We start from the raw sequence: 16,205 nt of genomic DNA, 5'->3' as shown, positions 1-16,205 counted from the left end.
AAAGTAAGATCCGTCCATGATTACTTCAAGGACTGACGGTTATGGAATCGGTTGCGCAACGCTTTCGAGGGACAGAGACTTTTGTTGGGAGATTTGCAGTATCCTCCTTCGCCTTCGATCAAAGCACTCATCACTGTAATAGTTGTAGAGTAGTGCTGCCTCCTTTGTGATCAAAGTGAGAGCCATGATGAGCTTTTCTCAGCACTGCCAAATCTGTTGGAACAATATCAGAGACAAAAAAGCTTTTCGTTAATCAGTCCGATGGTTGGTCGTGCTCTGAAAAGTGGTGCATTCCCAGTAAGCTACAGATTCCCCTGTACTAAAATACCCATCTGAATCATCTGAATAAAAAGTCAACCCATTCATGAGCCACGGAGGCCAAGGCCTCGCGACCCATTTGATAGAAGTATATCACAATGCATAGCAGAGAATGGAGGAACTGGGCCGCATTTGCAGTGAACAAGCAAGAAGGCACAAACAAGGGAACCATATAGTAGCATGCTATAGATAAATAGTAGCACACAGCCATACACTGTATACAAACTTGTAACCTTGATTTGATTACATGCAGACCGGTAACGGCATATTGTGACGGTGGGCAGGAGAGCACATATAGTTTTTTTTTTTTTTTTGCCTCTCCTCCATTTCCCACACATCTCTAAGAACACACTGACTAGAAGTCCAGAACCCATTTGCAATTTGCAGCTACTAAATTAAGCGCAAATTTCAGCCAACAGTCTCGGTTGACTGCAGAGCGCATGTGGCCGGTCGACGGAGCGGAACAGTTAGTTGAACTGGATGAAGGAGCGGTAGTCGGTGTTGGGCTTCCAGTCGGCCGGGATGACGTTGTTGGCCACCAGCGTCTTGCCGGACTCGTTGGTGATGCGCAGCGAGAAGGGCCCCTTCAGTGGGCGGTTGGAGTCCATCCTCCAGATGGATCCCCACGACTCGCGCATCGGCTCCCAGTAGCCGGAGTTGCCCTCCATGAGATCCACCTGCACCACGTCGCCGTCCTTGTTCTCATACTCGACGAGCACCGCCAAGTACATGGGGTTCGAGCCATGCTCCACGTGGAAGTTAATAGTCAGGCCCGGGAAGTTGCACGGCACTCTGCAGCCACGGCCGAGGGGTTAATTAATTTAACTGTGCCGTGAAAACGACAACAAAAATCTTGCCATTTTTGAGCTTAAATTTCTGTTCGGAAATATTGTCACAGACCTCCTGAACTCCATGTCGATGATGCCGGCGTGGCGGAGCTTGTCGTTGAGGCCGGGCAGGGCCATGGAGCCGAACGCCGTGCCGCTGAGGTCGAAGTGGTACTTGGCAACCGGGTAGTAGTTCATGTCGGTGATCATCACCGTCTTCGCCTCGCCGGAGCAGGCAGGGTGATTGTTCTTAAGGCACCGTATCTGTAAAAACCAAGCACAAAGGTCAACGAACGCACGTACTCCTAGCTGCCTAACGGTAACAGTACCATCGTGGAGTAGAAATTTAAGGCCCTACGGACGCTACCGGTAGCTTTGACCAATCAAATAAAATGATTGGCGCCAAATACCAATTGATCAACATGGTTTGGTCGGAGCCGTGGTGTGAAATCGGTTCACTCACCTGGTAGCATGAACCGCAGCCCTTGCCGTCCTTGAAGATGGGCTCGTTGCCGCAGGACGTCATGGACGAGAACGGGTACTGGTTGGTGTGCTTGAACCCACACGCACCACCTAACAAGGACCACATTGCCTAGATGAGCAAGAGCATGCAAGAAGCACATGCAAGATGGAAATGCGGATCGTTCCTTACCGTTGTCGTCGGGGCCGGCGCCGTTGGGCGCGCCGTACCAGGTGGCCTTGGCCGGGACCCAGTCGGAGTAGTAGCTGGTGGCGGAGGTGTTGTAGTCCGGCTGCTGGGCGCGAGCGCCGTACGTGACAAGCACGGAGAAGAGTGCGACAAGCGCAACGGCCTTCAAGGAGAGAGTGGCCATCGATCCTTGTATACTAGCTAGGACCTTGCCTTGTTTGTGTTTTGATGGTGTGTGTGAGGGAGAGGACACATTGCCGGGGTATTTATAGGCAGGCAACACAGGCAAACGGAGACGATCCATGGTCGCTACACCCGACGTGTCCGTACTAGAGCTAGCTAGGTCACAAGTCACATGGCCACCGAGCTAATCATGGAGGAATTGAAGGCGTCGGTTCACGAGCGTATACGATTGTGATTGTGACTCCTGCACAGTCGCATGGAAATTTCAGTCGATGACCGCAGCCACAGGATGGAAATCGAATGGCTCTGTTAGCAACCGGATTGGAATAAGGATCAAAGCGCAAGGAGGAGATTGAGGTAGGAAGAATTGAGTCGGAGAAGGAGATATATTGGGTTGGGATCTGGAAGGAAAATCAGAGTTTTGTACAGTTTCGTTACCCCCCTCCTCTCATCTCTCCGCACTATATAGGCACACACGTGGCCTCGATTACATGTTAGCCCTCTTGGGCTGGACCCATTCTGGGCATGGAACGCTAGAGCATGTTCCTTCTGACGGATTCGGCCCGATCCGGTATGCTGCTGGATATCCAGATGCTCTGCTTCTGCTGGCTAAGGGTACGGACCGGCGGCTCGCACGTCTCTTTTTCCCGAAAACGTGTTGGTGTGTAGTATTTTTTATTGTCCATCTCTTATCTATCAGTTGATTTTCTTATTTTATATTTTTTTATTCTAACTCATTAGCACAAATCTTAATACAAATGTACGATTGAGATAAGGATACGTATGTACTTCGTTGTGAAAGTTTCTCTTACATCTTCCTCACATTGCTTTTGTCTTCTCTTCTTTGCAATGCTCTCCTCCATGCTAGCCTCCACCACACTAAATCAATGGTGTCAGACATCCTTTTACAACTCCACCCCAACACAGTCCATTGCCGGTCCCTTGCCACCGTGGCCGACGGTGCCCCACTCACTTCCTACCGCCACCACCGGGCCAACTTGCATCTACAACCTTCATCTTATCCCGACGCCCACCCAAACCTCAAAATCTATCCTTCCACCCTCCCTTTGAACCCTGAACCCTAACCTTGCTTACCTGTGTTTAACAAACCATAGATTGAAATTGTCAAATCGATCATAGTTTCAGCCCACTGGGAAGATGATTTTTCCTGTATATAATCACACATTGGAAGTTACTGCATGTTTTGTGTGAGATGCACATACAAATTTGTGGCTGCATAGGGAGTACTCGTGTTGTGGCCGCACACGGCCACGGAAACAATGATAGGACTTGGTCTATAACTCAGTTTACTAGTGCCCACGCCTCAAATAACAGAGGTCAGCAATGATAACACCATATCACTGTAGGGTCATCAAAAGAACCGACAGGCAGTGATGGATTAAATTATTATTGTCTTGTTTTATGAACTGATAGTAATATATCACTGTCAAATTTTTGCATGAACCGACATTGATATGGTGCTACCATTATCGGTTCATGCAACAAACTGATAGTGATATATTAGCACAATATAATTGATCACCTCAATCGTCTTCTCAAGCCTGAGCCGAGCCATTTTTCTCTGTTCTTGGTGGTTAGAGGCCTTTTTTGCAGCAGGCGACCATATGTCGCTTGGTGCCTTTAAATTTTGGAGGAAACCACTCATGCCTAAGGTACTCCAAGGTTAGAAAATGGTTACTACACTAGTTTGTAGCTAGATTTAGCTTGTAATATGTTCTAGGTTGGTAGTTAGAATTTCATTCATGGTAAACCATATTTATGAAGCTATAGCTTCAATTGACCAATAATTTTGACCATAGATGGCTATTAACATCAATATAGCGATATGAATATTGCTTATATCAAATGTAGCTCCAACTTAAGGTCTAAATCTATTTCGATTGTAGTTTATGGTGGATGAGCTCATGTGAGGATTTTTTAGATTGTTCATATGGGTAATATATATAGCTAGGTTAAAGCATTGGATTTACATTAGAAATTTTAATAGACTTATGTACAAGGATATGAGTATATATTAATATTAATTGATGATCATTGGATTAACAATTTTCATCAATTGTAAGTGAAATTCAATTTTAATTTGATATTAATGTTTATTTGAGATAGATTCATTATAGTAAGGTATTAGCATATAATATTATAAATTAATTTGCTATAAATTATGAAGTGTTTGGAGGGTTTAGGTTTTCAGCTTCATGAGGCCTCTAAGCCTCCTTAGCCTTACATGGATGGCCTTAGGGAGGCTACCGGCCCGGTGGCATCGACAAACGGAGGGTGGGGTGGCGACGCCAGGAAGGCAAAAAAATATCTCAACGAATCGGTTTACCGAGGTGACGGGATGTCACTGGAGATGGGAGGAGAAGGCAGGGCTGGGACAAGAACGGGAGCAACGACATGGGCGTGGTGTTAAAAAACAGAGAGAACCAACAGTAGGTTAAAGATGTCTATGGCCGTCAACTACAAACTATGACGTAAACAGGCCACTGATAAATATCACCTCCCATAAATATTTGAGAACTCGATTTGGGTACACACTGGCAAAATGCAGAGCAGTGTAAACTACGTTTGCCGGAATCTCAAAACACACAACGACAACACCTGGTTAAAAATCCCGAATCATTTCACACGATACCAAAACAATCAATCGGACCAATGGTTACGACTGGTGGTGGCAAAGTTTGTGGTTATTTGAACTGGGAAATGGTGCGGTAGTTTTTGTTGCCTTTCCAGCCTTTCGGGATGACGTTGTTGGCCACCAGCGTCTTGCCCAAATCGCTGCGGACGCGCAGAGAGAAGGGCGCCTTCAGCGGGTGGCCGGGGTCCAGCCTCCAGACGGCGCCCCATGACTGGCGCAGCGGGGTCCATGACGCGCGGTTGGCCTCCTTGAGGTCCACCTGCACCACGGTGCCGTCGCTGCCCGCGTACTCCACGAGCACGGCGAAGTAAAATGGGTTCGAGCCGCCCTCCACGTGGAAGTTCACGTTCAGGCCCTTGTAGTTGCAGGGCACCCTGCATCCGCCGACGAGATCGATGCATGCGTCAGATCGTCTCTATACATGTTCATGTCAGAAATCAAAATGCTGTTACCGCCGACCTCCTGAACTGGATGTCAATGATGCCGGCGCGGCGGAGCTGGCTATTGAGGCCGGGCCTTGCCATGGCGCCGAACGCCGTGCCACTGAGGTCGAAGTAGTAGTGGGAGATTTTGGAGTTGTAGTTCACGTCGGTGATGGTGATCGTCTTCGGCGTGCCGGAGCAGGCACGGTTGTTGCTACGGGTGCATCGAATCTGAAATTTTAACACGATGCGTCACACGTTTGACCTCCGGAGTACAACCACAGGGCAGGGCACTCGCACTGTCACACAGCGCCATTAGCATCGATGGCACACACCACCGTGTAGGTTTCCTACTGTGCTGTACGTACCTGGTAGCACGCGCCGCAGCCCTTGCCGTCCTTGAACAGGGGCAGGTTGCCACACGACGTCATGGAATTGAACGGGTACTGGTTGGTGCGGCTGTACCCGCACGCGCCACCTGCAGATGGTATCGATCATCAGCGCCGCGAGCGATCGAGACACGCATGTGCATGCAAGACGCAATGTCAGCCACAGCGCTGTACGGACGCTGAACGAAAAATATATCACGACAGCACTGTACGTACATACCGTTGTTGTCAGGGCCGGCGCCGTTGGGCCGGCCGTACCAGGTGGCCCTTGCAGGGAGCCAGCTGCCGCCGGTGGAGTACAAGGCTCTGCGTTCGGTGGCGTTGTTGTAGCTCGGTTCGGCGCGGGCGCCATGCGCGGCGAGCACGGAGAGGAGTGCAACGAGTGCAGCCACCTTGGAGGAGATCACGGCCGCCATCTCGATCAGCTCGACCTTCAAAGCTCAAAACTACCGCTAGCTTGGCTTTCGTCGAAGGGGACGGCATTGCCGGGGCATTTATAGGAATACAAGTAGGCCAAAGGGATGATGAAATTCGTCAGCACCGATCCATAGTCGCCGGCTCGTCGCACACGACGTGCGTGCCGTGTTAGAGTGCATGGTCACACGATCATCGAGTGAATCATGGTGCAATGGAGTACTCGGTTAGCGAGCCTTCAGCTGTAGTATTGCAAAATCATTTTTGGGGTCAGTAACTGCCGATGATTTTTGGACACTCGCAAATGATTTTTTGGGTTCCTCTAGTGGAATCGCTCCCCCACCCAAAAGAAAACATATAATTTGCACCGTTTGATCTTGATCCAACTATATCGGCCCCTGTATACCCTACATGTGACACTGGAAGAAAACGCAATAATCCATATACTGCAGCGACCACAGTTGACCTCGATCGAAACACGAATCTTGAGGCAAATCAACTAAGACAAACTTAACCAATAATCTCTTTCAGGTCCAAGTGTGCACGGCTATGTGACGTCTGTTGGGCTATGAAACGCGAGATTCTGGCACAAGTAGCTGGACATTGATCTTCCGTATCATGGGAAGCATATTATCGATCTATTATTTTGTAGTAGATTCATCATCCGACCTGTGTACAACTAATGGATGTGCCACCACGTAGTTACCGGCCTGACTTTGACTTTAGAAAAAAATCCCGTTCTAATACTCTATTGATACATATGCTCACTCACCGATTATTGTCCCTTTAAGAAAGTGTTATGGTAGTTACAACCTACAGCTGCAATGTGTGATGGAGAAGACGTTGTAAGCTTTAGATCATGCAAGACATAACAATGTGATTTACCTTTGAATGATGCCTTAAACACTAACCCTGAGTCCTTATGCTATTAAATTGATCAGGCCACCATCAATTCTGTGATTGGCGGGCTACTTTTTCACTAGAGAAATACTTGGATCTCGTCAACTTCTAAAGGTTTTCGTTTTCAGTTTTGCTAATTTTCTGAAAATTATATATCAAAACTTTGGTCACCTTTGCTTAGCGTCAGTTCCCATCAAATTAAAATAGATGATAAAGAATAGAGTTAATTTCACCTAGCTATTTGCACCCAACTATAAAAAATCTATAACTTTTAGGACCAATTTTACAAAACTACAGCTATTTATACATATAGTAACACAAAACTATATTTTTTCCACGAAACCACAACTATTTTGCTCTATTTTTCACCATATAAAGTTGTAATTTTGTGTTACTATAGGTACACAATTAGTTGTAGTTCTATAAAACTAGTTTTAAAAGTTATAATTTTGTGATAGTTAGATACAAATAATGGTAGTTTTACAAAATTAACTCTAAAAAATAACTAATTCAGCCGTCTCCTAGCTACCGGGCCCTACATAGGCTAACCATTTTGGCACTAACCAAAGTTACAATATCTCTCAAGCAGAAGTGGGTGCCCAAGTTGGACTTGGAACATAGATAAAATGTGTCGTCTAGGCGAAGACCAGAGGGGATTGACAAAGGAATGGAAATGTCAAGGCAAAGATAGCTCGGAGGAAACCGTAGATCAGTAAGGGGAACTGGAAAATGGCATTCTAGGAAGGAAAAAATCCATTTTACTCCCCCAAACTATGTCGTTGGTTCGGATAACCCCTAAACTTTAAAACCATCCATTTAACCCCCTCAACTTTGAATACTGGATCACTTTACCCTCTTAAGCTGTTTTGGTACCCGATTTTGCTGACATGGATGCCACGTCACTTCTCTCTCACCGGCTCCTCTCTCTCCTCCTCTCTCGCTGGCTCCTCTCTCTTCTCATCTTTCTCTGCTGCTCTCTCGTTGGCTCCTCTCTCTCTTCTCATCTCTCTCTGCTCCTCTATCGACAGCTCCTCTTTCTCTGCTCCTCGCTCTTCTCATCTCTCTTTGCTTCTCTTTCTCCACCCGTTCTTGCACACGGTCATCCGATGGTCGGCGGTGCGGCGGCTCCGGCGAGCGCGGAAATGGAGAGAGGAGGTCACGGTGAACCTATAGGCGTGCGCACAACAATGAGAGGAGGCCAAGGTTAGCCAGCGTCGAGGATTTGACGGCTGCGGTTCTTCAGGCTCCGGTGGCGACGACGCTCTGGCGCAACTCGATGGCGAGGAAGGTTGGCTGGGAACGAGGAGAAGAAGGTGAAGCCGAAGCAGCGGGCGGCAAGAATCGGTGATACTCCAAATGGCCGATAGCGATGGCTTGAGACAGAGAAACACGACGGAGAGATAGAGCTCTACGGCAGGATGCTCCGGCAATGCTTGGCTTTGAGGAGGCGACGGCCTAGGGCGAGCGGAGCACGACAGAGCTAATGGTGCCCTCGGCGAGGCACGGTGGTGGCTCAAGCGGCGGCTAGCGGTGGCGGAGTACCGTGGAGGGAGGGGGAGTGCACGAGGAGAGGGCGGGCGCGTCGGTGGAGCTCGATGGAGCGGGGGAGGAGGACGACGGGCTCGACCGTGGTGCTCGTCAGCTTGGAGGGCGGCACCGTGGCGTGGTGTCGGTGAGGCGCGGAGGCGGCGATCGGAAGCGGGGAAGACAACGCGGCGAGGTGGATTCTGGCAGTTGAGCGATGGGCTCGGCCAGGGAATCGAGGGAGGAGGCGGAGGAGAAGCTCCTTCGAGCTCCCCTTAGCTCGGTTGAGGTGGAGAGCGCTCGATCGCGATGGATTTCACGGCGGCGGCAGTGGAGCTCCGGTGAGGGGGGGGGGGTAGAGAGAGAGAGAGAGAGAGAGAGAGAGATGATCGGAGCGCCGTCGGCAGTGGCCAGCGGAGGGGTGGGAAGGAGAGAGATGAAGGGATGTCTAGAGGAAGAAGTTGACATGGTAGCCACAATGACAAAAAAAAAATGGTGATGTGGCAGCTACGGTGGCAAAAATCACCGTTGAAATTGGTTTAGGGGTTATGTGATCCGGTATTGAAATTTCGGGAGTTAAATAGATGGTTTTAAAGTTTAAAGGTTATTTAGATCACTAGCATAGTCCAACAGAGTAAAATGAACTTCTTACTTATAGGAATAATTATTTGAGAAGGTGGGCCGGACGCCCGTGACTTTGCTTCCTCACGAACACCCGTAAATTAGTGCTTTCCGAAGAGCGATACATTGCAAGTCAGTCACACGATCTGCATCTACTAGAATAATCCGAAACACCAGAGCCAGAAGTCAATCCATTGATGAGGCCATAACCTCGTAATTGCACAAACCTCACATGGTTGATTAGAAAGTTTAGAGGTGGTTCACCCCGCAAATTGTGTTGTATGAGATTCAGTAGATCACAATGAAAATACATAGAACGGCCGACGCAGCACGGGGGCTGGTACTGAACAGGTCAGAATGCACATGTGATTTGTGGAGAATAGATCATGCTTAATGGCATACAGTATGCTAAATATTTTTTTTGCGTGGAAGTATACTAAATATTAACAACCAACTTGATTTTCTTTTTTGGGGGGGGCACTTGATTTGCTTACACACTGCATGATAGTATTACAAACTTGTGGTAGTGGGCGGGAAAGCACATGGATAATAATACTTGCTTCCTCTATTTCCCACGTATCTCAAGATAGGTACAAGGACAACACGTAATTACAAATGCCAATCCATTGCGAATTTTCAATCACACACAACACCAAAGAATTAATATTAATCGGATCAATGATTTCGGATGATTGTAGCGTGCAATTAAGGGAACTGGACGTTTGAGCGGTAGTCGGTGCTGGGCTTCCAGTTGGCCGGGATGACGTTGTTGGCCACCAGCGTCTTGCCGGAGTCGCTGCGGATGCGCAGCGAGAAGGGTGCCTGCAGCGGGCGGTTGGTGTCCAGCCGCCAGACGGCGCCCCACGACACGCGCATCGGCGTCCAGACGCCCGTCGGACTGCCGCCGCCCTTCTTGGACTCCATCAGGTCCACCTGCACCACGGCGCCGTCCTTGCCCGCGTATTCCACGAGCACCGCGAAGTAGTTGGGGTTCGAGCCCACCTGGACGCGGAAGTTCACGTTCAGGCCCTTGTAGTTGCAGGGCACCCTCCTGAACTGGATGTCGATGATGCCGGCGTGGCGGAGCTTGTCGTTGAGGCCGCGCTTGGCCATGGCGCCGAACGCCGTGCCGCTGAGGTCGAAGTGGTACTTGGCGACAGGGTAGTAGTTCATGTCGGTGATGATGACCCTATTTGCCTTGCCGGAGCAGGCAGTGTTACTGCTATTGACGCACCGTATCTGATTTTTAACCAGACAAAAAAAAAAAAACGTGAAAAGATGTGTTACGCTTGACCTCCCAAATTCAACCACATTACACTTTTACCAACGTCGTTAATATCGAGGAAAAGAGTTACTGTACATTTGATCAATCAAAATCAAATCAAATGATCAGTACTAATTACGTTGTAGTACCTGGTAGCAGGAGCCGCAGCCCTTGCCGTCCTTGAACAGGGGTTCATTGCCGCACGACGTCATGGACATGAACGGGTACTGGTTCGTGTGCTTGAACCCGCACGCACCACCTGCAGATCATATCGATCAGCGCCGCGGGGGCGCATGCATGCATGACACAATGTCAGCCACAGAACTGATTGGACGGCGAAAAATGACACGTTACCACGAGAGCAGCGGCGTCCATTCGTACGCGACGCATCGTGCCGAGACGCACGTACACATACCGTTGTCGTCAGGGCCGGCGCCGTTGGGAGCGCCGTACCAGGTGGCCTTGGCGGGGAGCCAGCCGCCGGCCGGTGACTTGCGGACGGCGGAGGTGTTGTAGCTCACCGCCTCGGCGCGAGAGGCATACGTGACAAGCACGGCGAAGAGTGCAATCGGTGCAGCCATCTTGGGGAATCGAGCGGCCATATCTCAGCTCGATCGTACCAGCTAGTCAGCTACAACCTTCAAAGCTATTAGCAACTGGCTGTTTTGTGTTTGATGCTCGGAGGAGACGACATTGCCGGTCTATTTATACGCAATCGAGTTGGGGACAGGGTTAAAAAATTCATCAGGTACTGATCGGTTACCGCGATTTTTGGCCTTATCGATCCGCACCGAACTTAGAAACCGACCGATTTTTATTTGCAATAAAAAATTCAAATTGGATTTAAAAAAAATAAAAAAAACCATTAAAAAGCAGAGACAATTTTAAGATTATCTGTGAAAAAAATTTCAAAAAAAAAAACCGTTTGCATCACGAAATATATGCTCAAACATTGATAGTTCATAAAAAGGTAAAAAGAAAATAGAAAAAGATTGAAAACAGGCCGAATACACTGTACAAACAGCCCGTTTCGACCCATCTCAATGGGATAAGGGTAAAAGCTCTTCTCCTCTTCGTTCAGTTCCCCTCGCCTAATTCGACAGCAAATTCTGCACCTCCGTCGCCGACCCGGCTAGATCCACCGCTTTTCCGTGCAAATTGAATGGAGACAGTTCTCGGGCAATTTGGATTGGTTACCGACCGAATTTAAGCGGTTACTGACCGCATAAGGGAGCGCCTACGACCAAACAATTTTCGAAGCGAATCGATCGGTAACCGGCTAAACTATGGCGATTTCTCGTGTAAATATGTCGATATACGCGCTTAGGCCATTAGCAGTTCAATGAGTTCTCGATTCGGTCGAGCCAGCCGATTTATTGCTTGATTCGCTTGGTTTTAGCCTAATTCCCTCGATTTGTGGCTCGATGCGCTCAGTTAGTACGTTGTACTAGCAATGGTAGCTAAGTTTGGTGAAGTTAATTGTTTCTTGAGACATTTATGCATGACTAGCAACATGACAGTACATGTTTATTAGGTTAACACGCGTGGTCCGTTTTTAGGTTGTTAGAATTGGTTGGTATTCGAAAGCGTTGGTTAGCGTCTAGTAGTTGGTTTTGTTTAGTGTTTACTCGCTGTTGGAATTTATGGAGTGCTAACAGGATGATATATGTTGTTTTGCAGTAACCGATGACCAATAGAGATGTGGTTGGTAGCACGGGGATAATTTGGCCTCGAGGTCTAGGTGCAATTATTACAAGAAGGAAAAGAAAGGCGGTGGTGCTATAAGGTTGAAAGAACATTTAGTAGGGCACAGAACGATTGTTATAAGTTGCGATAGAGTGTCTCTAGATGTGCGTGATTACTTTAGGTGTGAGCTTGATAGGGCAAGAGATAAGAGGAAGAGAAGGTCTGAGGAGAGGCTTCGAAGGCAAGAGGCAGCTGCTCACGTATATTTGACAAGCGATAATGATAAGATAAAAGAGGAACATATGCAGTGTGCCATGACTCAGTCTAAAGAGGAGGGCAGCTGATTCCTACAAGCAAAGAGGTGGCAGTAGAAGTGTCAGAGGAGGTAATGTTTTAAAGAGGATGCTTAGGAGGGAATATTTAACCAAGGAGCTACCAAGTGTTGGATTACAATGTTGTTATAGCAAAAGGCCCTATGCAGCAAATGATTGACACTGGGTCCTGGAGTGTGAAGGGAAAGAATGCAAAGATATCTATAGATTTGGCATGGTCCAAAATTTTTCACACTTCAGGCATTATTTGTTGTTGCAGTAAAAGAAACACAGAAATGGAGTGAATGATAAAGTTTGTAATGAATTTTATTGTTGTCATATTTCTTTCTTTTTGACTTATAGCCATCTGTTCTATAACAGGAGAGGGTATCCCATCTCCAACTAACTAGGATATAGATGGTAAGTACTTGGACCAGAATGAGAGTGCATTGAAGAAGATATTTGACAAGTGGAAGTTAGAATGACTAGAGTATGGTGTGATCATTATGTGTGCTTCTTAGACTAGATCGACGTACATGAGTATTATTAATTTCCTTTTATGTTGCAATTGTCGTTTGTTTTTTCATAAGTCTGTAGATGCGACTGGCTATAACCAAGATGCCAAGTATCTAAACAAGTTAATTGTTTTAATGAGTTGGTAACTTAGTATTGTAATTGTTGCATATTTATTTGGTTGATTCGTTTATGTAAGAGATAAGATCAGTGGTCAATGATGTGGGGCCACAAAATATTGTGCAGATTGTGATTTATAACGGGTCCAACTATAAGAAGATATGTCAGGTTCTCAGAAGGGAGTATCCTGCTATCGTGTGACAGCCTTGTGTGACGCATATGATAAATTTAATATTGAAATCAATTGGTGAATTTAGAGACCACAATATTTTCATTCAAAGTGCAAGGTCCATATCGCAATGATTGTACAATCATTCAAAGCTTCATGAAATGATGAAGATCTTGATGGAGAGTTGGGTGGAATGCCACAAGATTTGGCACAAACTATTTATTTCTTGAAAGCTTTCTATGCTGAAGGAATAGGTTCATGCAATGGATGGCATCAGTGAGCTGCATCAGTCTTGCTACATTGGATCTGACATTGGGAGATATGCACATGGTTGCCTATCCAGCTTAACATGGTGAGAGAACCTTAAAATGATTATCGATTCCGTTCAGCCGTTGTATGCCTTCCTCCGATTTGTTGATCAAGATAAGGTGCCGACATTAAGTGAGGTGCTCCTGAGATACATTGTTATCAAGCAGAGTACGATTCGTTATATCACAATGATAGGGATACTTTTGAAAAGTACATGACAATTGACGATCATAGAATGTATGATCTAACGAATGGGACCTACGTGAATGCTGATGATACACTCTTACCACTTGCATTCTTATTGTACTAATGCTTATGGTACTAATGCTTTGATCATCAACTTGCAGCGGTTGAATTGAATCCCTACACGCACTACGAGTATGACATGAGTTCAAACTTGTTCGAAGATCTCTGGGAGGCATTCGAGAGGATGACCAATGTTGGTATTGCTGCGAAAGCACCTAATGAAGTTAAAATATATCAGACAAAGTCTTAGACATTCGCTGATCCGTTCGCTTCACGTATGGCATGTGACGGCATGCGCCTAGTGTCTCAGTGCGGTTCATCTAGTGGGTGTGAGAGGAACTGGAGTACATTTGCATTTATCCACACGAAAGTTCGCAACCAGTTAAGCTACAAGAAGCTCCATAAGTTAGTATATGTAAACTATAACCTGAGAATATAGAATGATTTGGATATATGAATCAGGTCGACTATAGATGATGAGCCATTTCAGTAGCTTATGGAGCTCACATTAAATGAGGAGAACAATCCGCTCCGGGACTGGATGTAGAGCGGTAGATCAAATGCTACCCCAAAGCTTAATGAGGAGGACACAGACAGTGACATACCCCTGCCAACTCACCTAGTTATAGACACAGTGAACCCAACTGATTTGCAACGACAGACTGTGGAAGGTACATTAGCACAGTGGACTGCTAAAGTTGCAGGTGACACATACACAAGAAAGAGGAAGAAGCAAATTGTGTATCCAAAGACGAGCAAGAAAATTAAGGGTAGGGGCAAATGACAAGTGCCAACCGATGAGAGCATAGATAGTGCATAAAGAGCCCAATTTAACAAGAATCTAATGACAGCAGATCAAAGACAGATAGCGATGATGGTTAGGGAGGCAGTACTCCTACACGCCCATCCTCTGCCGTTGCTCGCGTGCAATTCACTGACGAGAGTCAGTTTTCGCATACCACACATGACCAGGACCACAATGCCCCATCCTCACAAAGACATGACATACAGGGGGGCCATGATGAACCATAAGATAGTACAAACTATTACAGCAAATATGACATGGAGAGTAGTTCTATATCGAATACGTATATCTATCGTATTCCTGATGCTCAGTCAAAGCCTCCTGTTCAGTGGGTCTATGAGTGGCAAGATCCTGAGTTTAATACCATATTGCAAACATAATGGTCAACCACTTCTATATGGATGGGGTAAAGTTAGACAGAGTTTAAGGCGAAATTGCTATCTACACGATGGATAATGCTCATGTCCACCGAGGAGTATAATACAGCCGAATTTAATCGCCCCTCGGTTAGAAGCTGATGGTATTGAAGGTGATGATAATTTACTTTCTACAATTACTTTATTTGCATACCATAGTATTCAACATATTTATTAATTTGAGGTGCTACTTATGTAATATATGCATATGTTCGATGAAACAATTATATGGTTATGCTTGTATTGTTATTAGTATTTATTTGTTTCCTTGAAAATGTTGAAAATGTAGTAAAGGTTATGCCAAAAAATTTCGTGATTAAATAAAATATAGCAAATCTCATGCCATATCTTTTCCTATTTGTCTGGATTTTTTGTGATTTTTCTTGAACTTCGTCGAAATTCAAATAATGCCGTCAGTTACCGCTGTAATACAGTCGATTTTCGATCAATTCGTTCGAATTTCTGTCAGTTCGAATATTGTTAAAATTGATCGATAAATCGTTAAATACGGTTGGTAACCGGTGTAAACCAACTGATTACTGGTTCGTCGATTAGTCCAAATTCTCACCAAATTTACAAATTTAATCAAATAAATTTGTTCGAAATCTCATCGAATTTTAACTGGATTCGTAACCGTCGGCAGCCGGTTTTTGGCACCAAACGTATTTGTGAAACTTGGTTGAGGAAGGGGTTGAGCAAATCTGCATCAATAGTCGCCGGCTTCTGAGCTCGTCGTGCACGGCGTGCCGTGCTAGAGGTGCAAGGTCACATGGCCACAGAGCGAATCACGGCGGAATGGAGTACTCGGCTCGCGAGCCTGCTGCCATTAGAAAATGCTATCATATCTTGGCAGTTATCGCTTGCTGTGGACGTACGCTCGTACCGTACGTCAAACCCTGGCAATGATTGGTAATAATCTCAGGGCTTATCTATAACTTTTCTTCTAAAAAATCAAGTGGATTTTGCATCGTTGGATTGAGATTCGACATTTCTCCGCTATATATTCGGTGGCTGCCCAAGGCACGGGCATGGTGTAAACTAGCTCCAACCTGCAGCTTCAACGGTTGGCCTTTGACTCTTGGTGCATTTGGAAAGAAAGAAATGATTGGATCTTTAATAACATGGATCTAAGTGTTGATCATTGCAAGGACACCTTTGTTTTAGAATTTGACATGGTTATCTATAGAGCAAAAGAAAAGCACAAACAAAAGATGTCTTTATGGCTTGCTACTATTGTGTAATCTTTTGTTTTTCTCTTTGTAATTGATCCCTATGTACAGACTTATATAGCTTTTAATTTAAATTTTTAGTAGAGCTTGCACCTCCTGTTTCATAAAAAAAACCGGTTGGCCTTGACGGGAGCACGAATTGCAATGCAATCAAATACTCCCTCCGTTATTTTTTACACGGCATATTAAGATTTGAAAAGTTAAACCTCATCAGTTTTGATTAACAATTAATCA

General features: G+C 46.1%; 3 protein-coding genes across 3 annotated transcripts; all 3 read right to left on the bottom strand.

Moving 5' to 3' along the window:
* Positions 1 to 479: 479 nt before the first annotated feature.
* On the bottom strand, positions 480 to 2,048 carry LOC133907544 (expansin-B6-like). The gene is made up of 4 exons (XM_062349605.1): positions 1,798 to 2,048; positions 1,609 to 1,718; positions 1,219 to 1,409; positions 480 to 1,110 (listed from the first exon to the last, which is right to left on the bottom strand). The coding sequence occupies exons 1-4, from the start codon at positions 1,976 to 1,978 to the stop codon at positions 786 to 788; spliced, it is 807 nt and encodes a 268-aa protein (XP_062205589.1). The 5' UTR covers positions 1,979 to 2,048; the 3' UTR covers positions 480 to 785.
* A 2,370-nt stretch (positions 2,049 to 4,418) lies between these two features.
* Positions 4,419 to 5,895, bottom strand: LOC133907480 (expansin-B6-like). The gene is made up of 4 exons (XM_062349532.1): positions 5,665 to 5,895; positions 5,424 to 5,533; positions 5,093 to 5,286; positions 4,419 to 5,007 (listed from the first exon to the last, which is right to left on the bottom strand). The coding sequence occupies exons 1-4, from the start codon at positions 5,858 to 5,860 to the stop codon at positions 4,683 to 4,685; spliced, it is 825 nt and encodes a 274-aa protein (XP_062205516.1). The 5' UTR covers positions 5,861 to 5,895; the 3' UTR covers positions 4,419 to 4,682.
* Positions 5,896 to 9,340: 3,445 nt separating this feature from the next.
* On the bottom strand, positions 9,341 to 10,831 carry LOC133907439 (expansin-B6-like). The gene is made up of 3 exons (XM_062349487.1): positions 10,583 to 10,831; positions 10,317 to 10,426; positions 9,341 to 10,142 (listed from the first exon to the last, which is right to left on the bottom strand). Exons 1-3 carry the CDS (start codon positions 10,767 to 10,769, stop codon positions 9,609 to 9,611), a joined length of 831 nt encoding a protein of 276 aa, XP_062205471.1. The 5' UTR covers positions 10,770 to 10,831; the 3' UTR covers positions 9,341 to 9,608.
* Positions 10,832 to 16,205: the final 5,374 nt, after the last annotated feature.

The sequence above is a fragment of the Phragmites australis genome, chromosome 24 (genome assembly GCF_958298935.1).
Source record: "Phragmites australis chromosome 24, lpPhrAust1.1, whole genome shotgun sequence".
NCBI lineage: Eukaryota > Viridiplantae > Streptophyta > Magnoliopsida > Poales > Poaceae > Phragmites > Phragmites australis.
The sequence above is the reverse complement of the archived record's forward strand: the minus strand, read 5'-3'. Positions and strand labels throughout refer to the sequence as shown.

What these genes read in the sequence shown, in the direction of transcription:
- LOC133907544 (XM_062349605.1), bottom strand. Translation starts at nt 1,978, where the DNA reads ATGGCCACTCTCTCCTTGAAGGCCGTTGCGCTTGTCGCACTCTTCTCC. An exon ending in CGCCGGCCCCGACGACAACG is followed by an intron (nt 1,719 to 1,797) that starts GTAAGGAACGAT and finishes GGTCCTTGTTAG; the next exon opens with GTGGTGCGTGTGGGTTCAAG. An exon ending in GCTGCGGTTCATGCTACCAG is followed by an intron (nt 1,410 to 1,608) that starts GTGAGTGAACCG and finishes TGGTTTTTACAG; the next exon opens with ATACGGTGCCTTAAGAACAA.
- LOC133907480 (XM_062349532.1), bottom strand. Translation starts at nt 5,860, where the DNA reads ATGGCGGCCGTGATCTCCTCCAAGGTGGCTGCACTCGTTGCACTCCTC. An exon ending in CGCCGGCCCTGACAACAACG is followed by an intron (nt 5,534 to 5,664) that starts GTATGTACGTAC and finishes TACCATCTGCAG; the next exon opens with GTGGCGCGTGCGGGTACAGC. An exon ending in ATTGACATCCAGTTCAGGAG is followed by an intron (nt 5,008 to 5,092) that starts GTCGGCGGTAAC and finishes CGGCGGATGCAG; the next exon opens with GGTGCCCTGCAACTACAAGG.
- LOC133907439 (XM_062349487.1), bottom strand. Translation starts at nt 10,769, where the DNA reads ATGGCCGCTCGATTCCCCAAGATGGCTGCACCGATTGCACTCTTCGCC. An exon ending in CGCCGGCCCTGACGACAACG is followed by an intron (nt 10,427 to 10,582) that starts GTATGTGTACGT and finishes TATGATCTGCAG; the next exon opens with GTGGTGCGTGCGGGTTCAAG. An exon ending in GCTGCGGCTCCTGCTACCAG is followed by an intron (nt 10,143 to 10,316) that starts GTACTACAACGT and finishes GTTAAAAATCAG; the next exon opens with ATACGGTGCGTCAATAGCAG.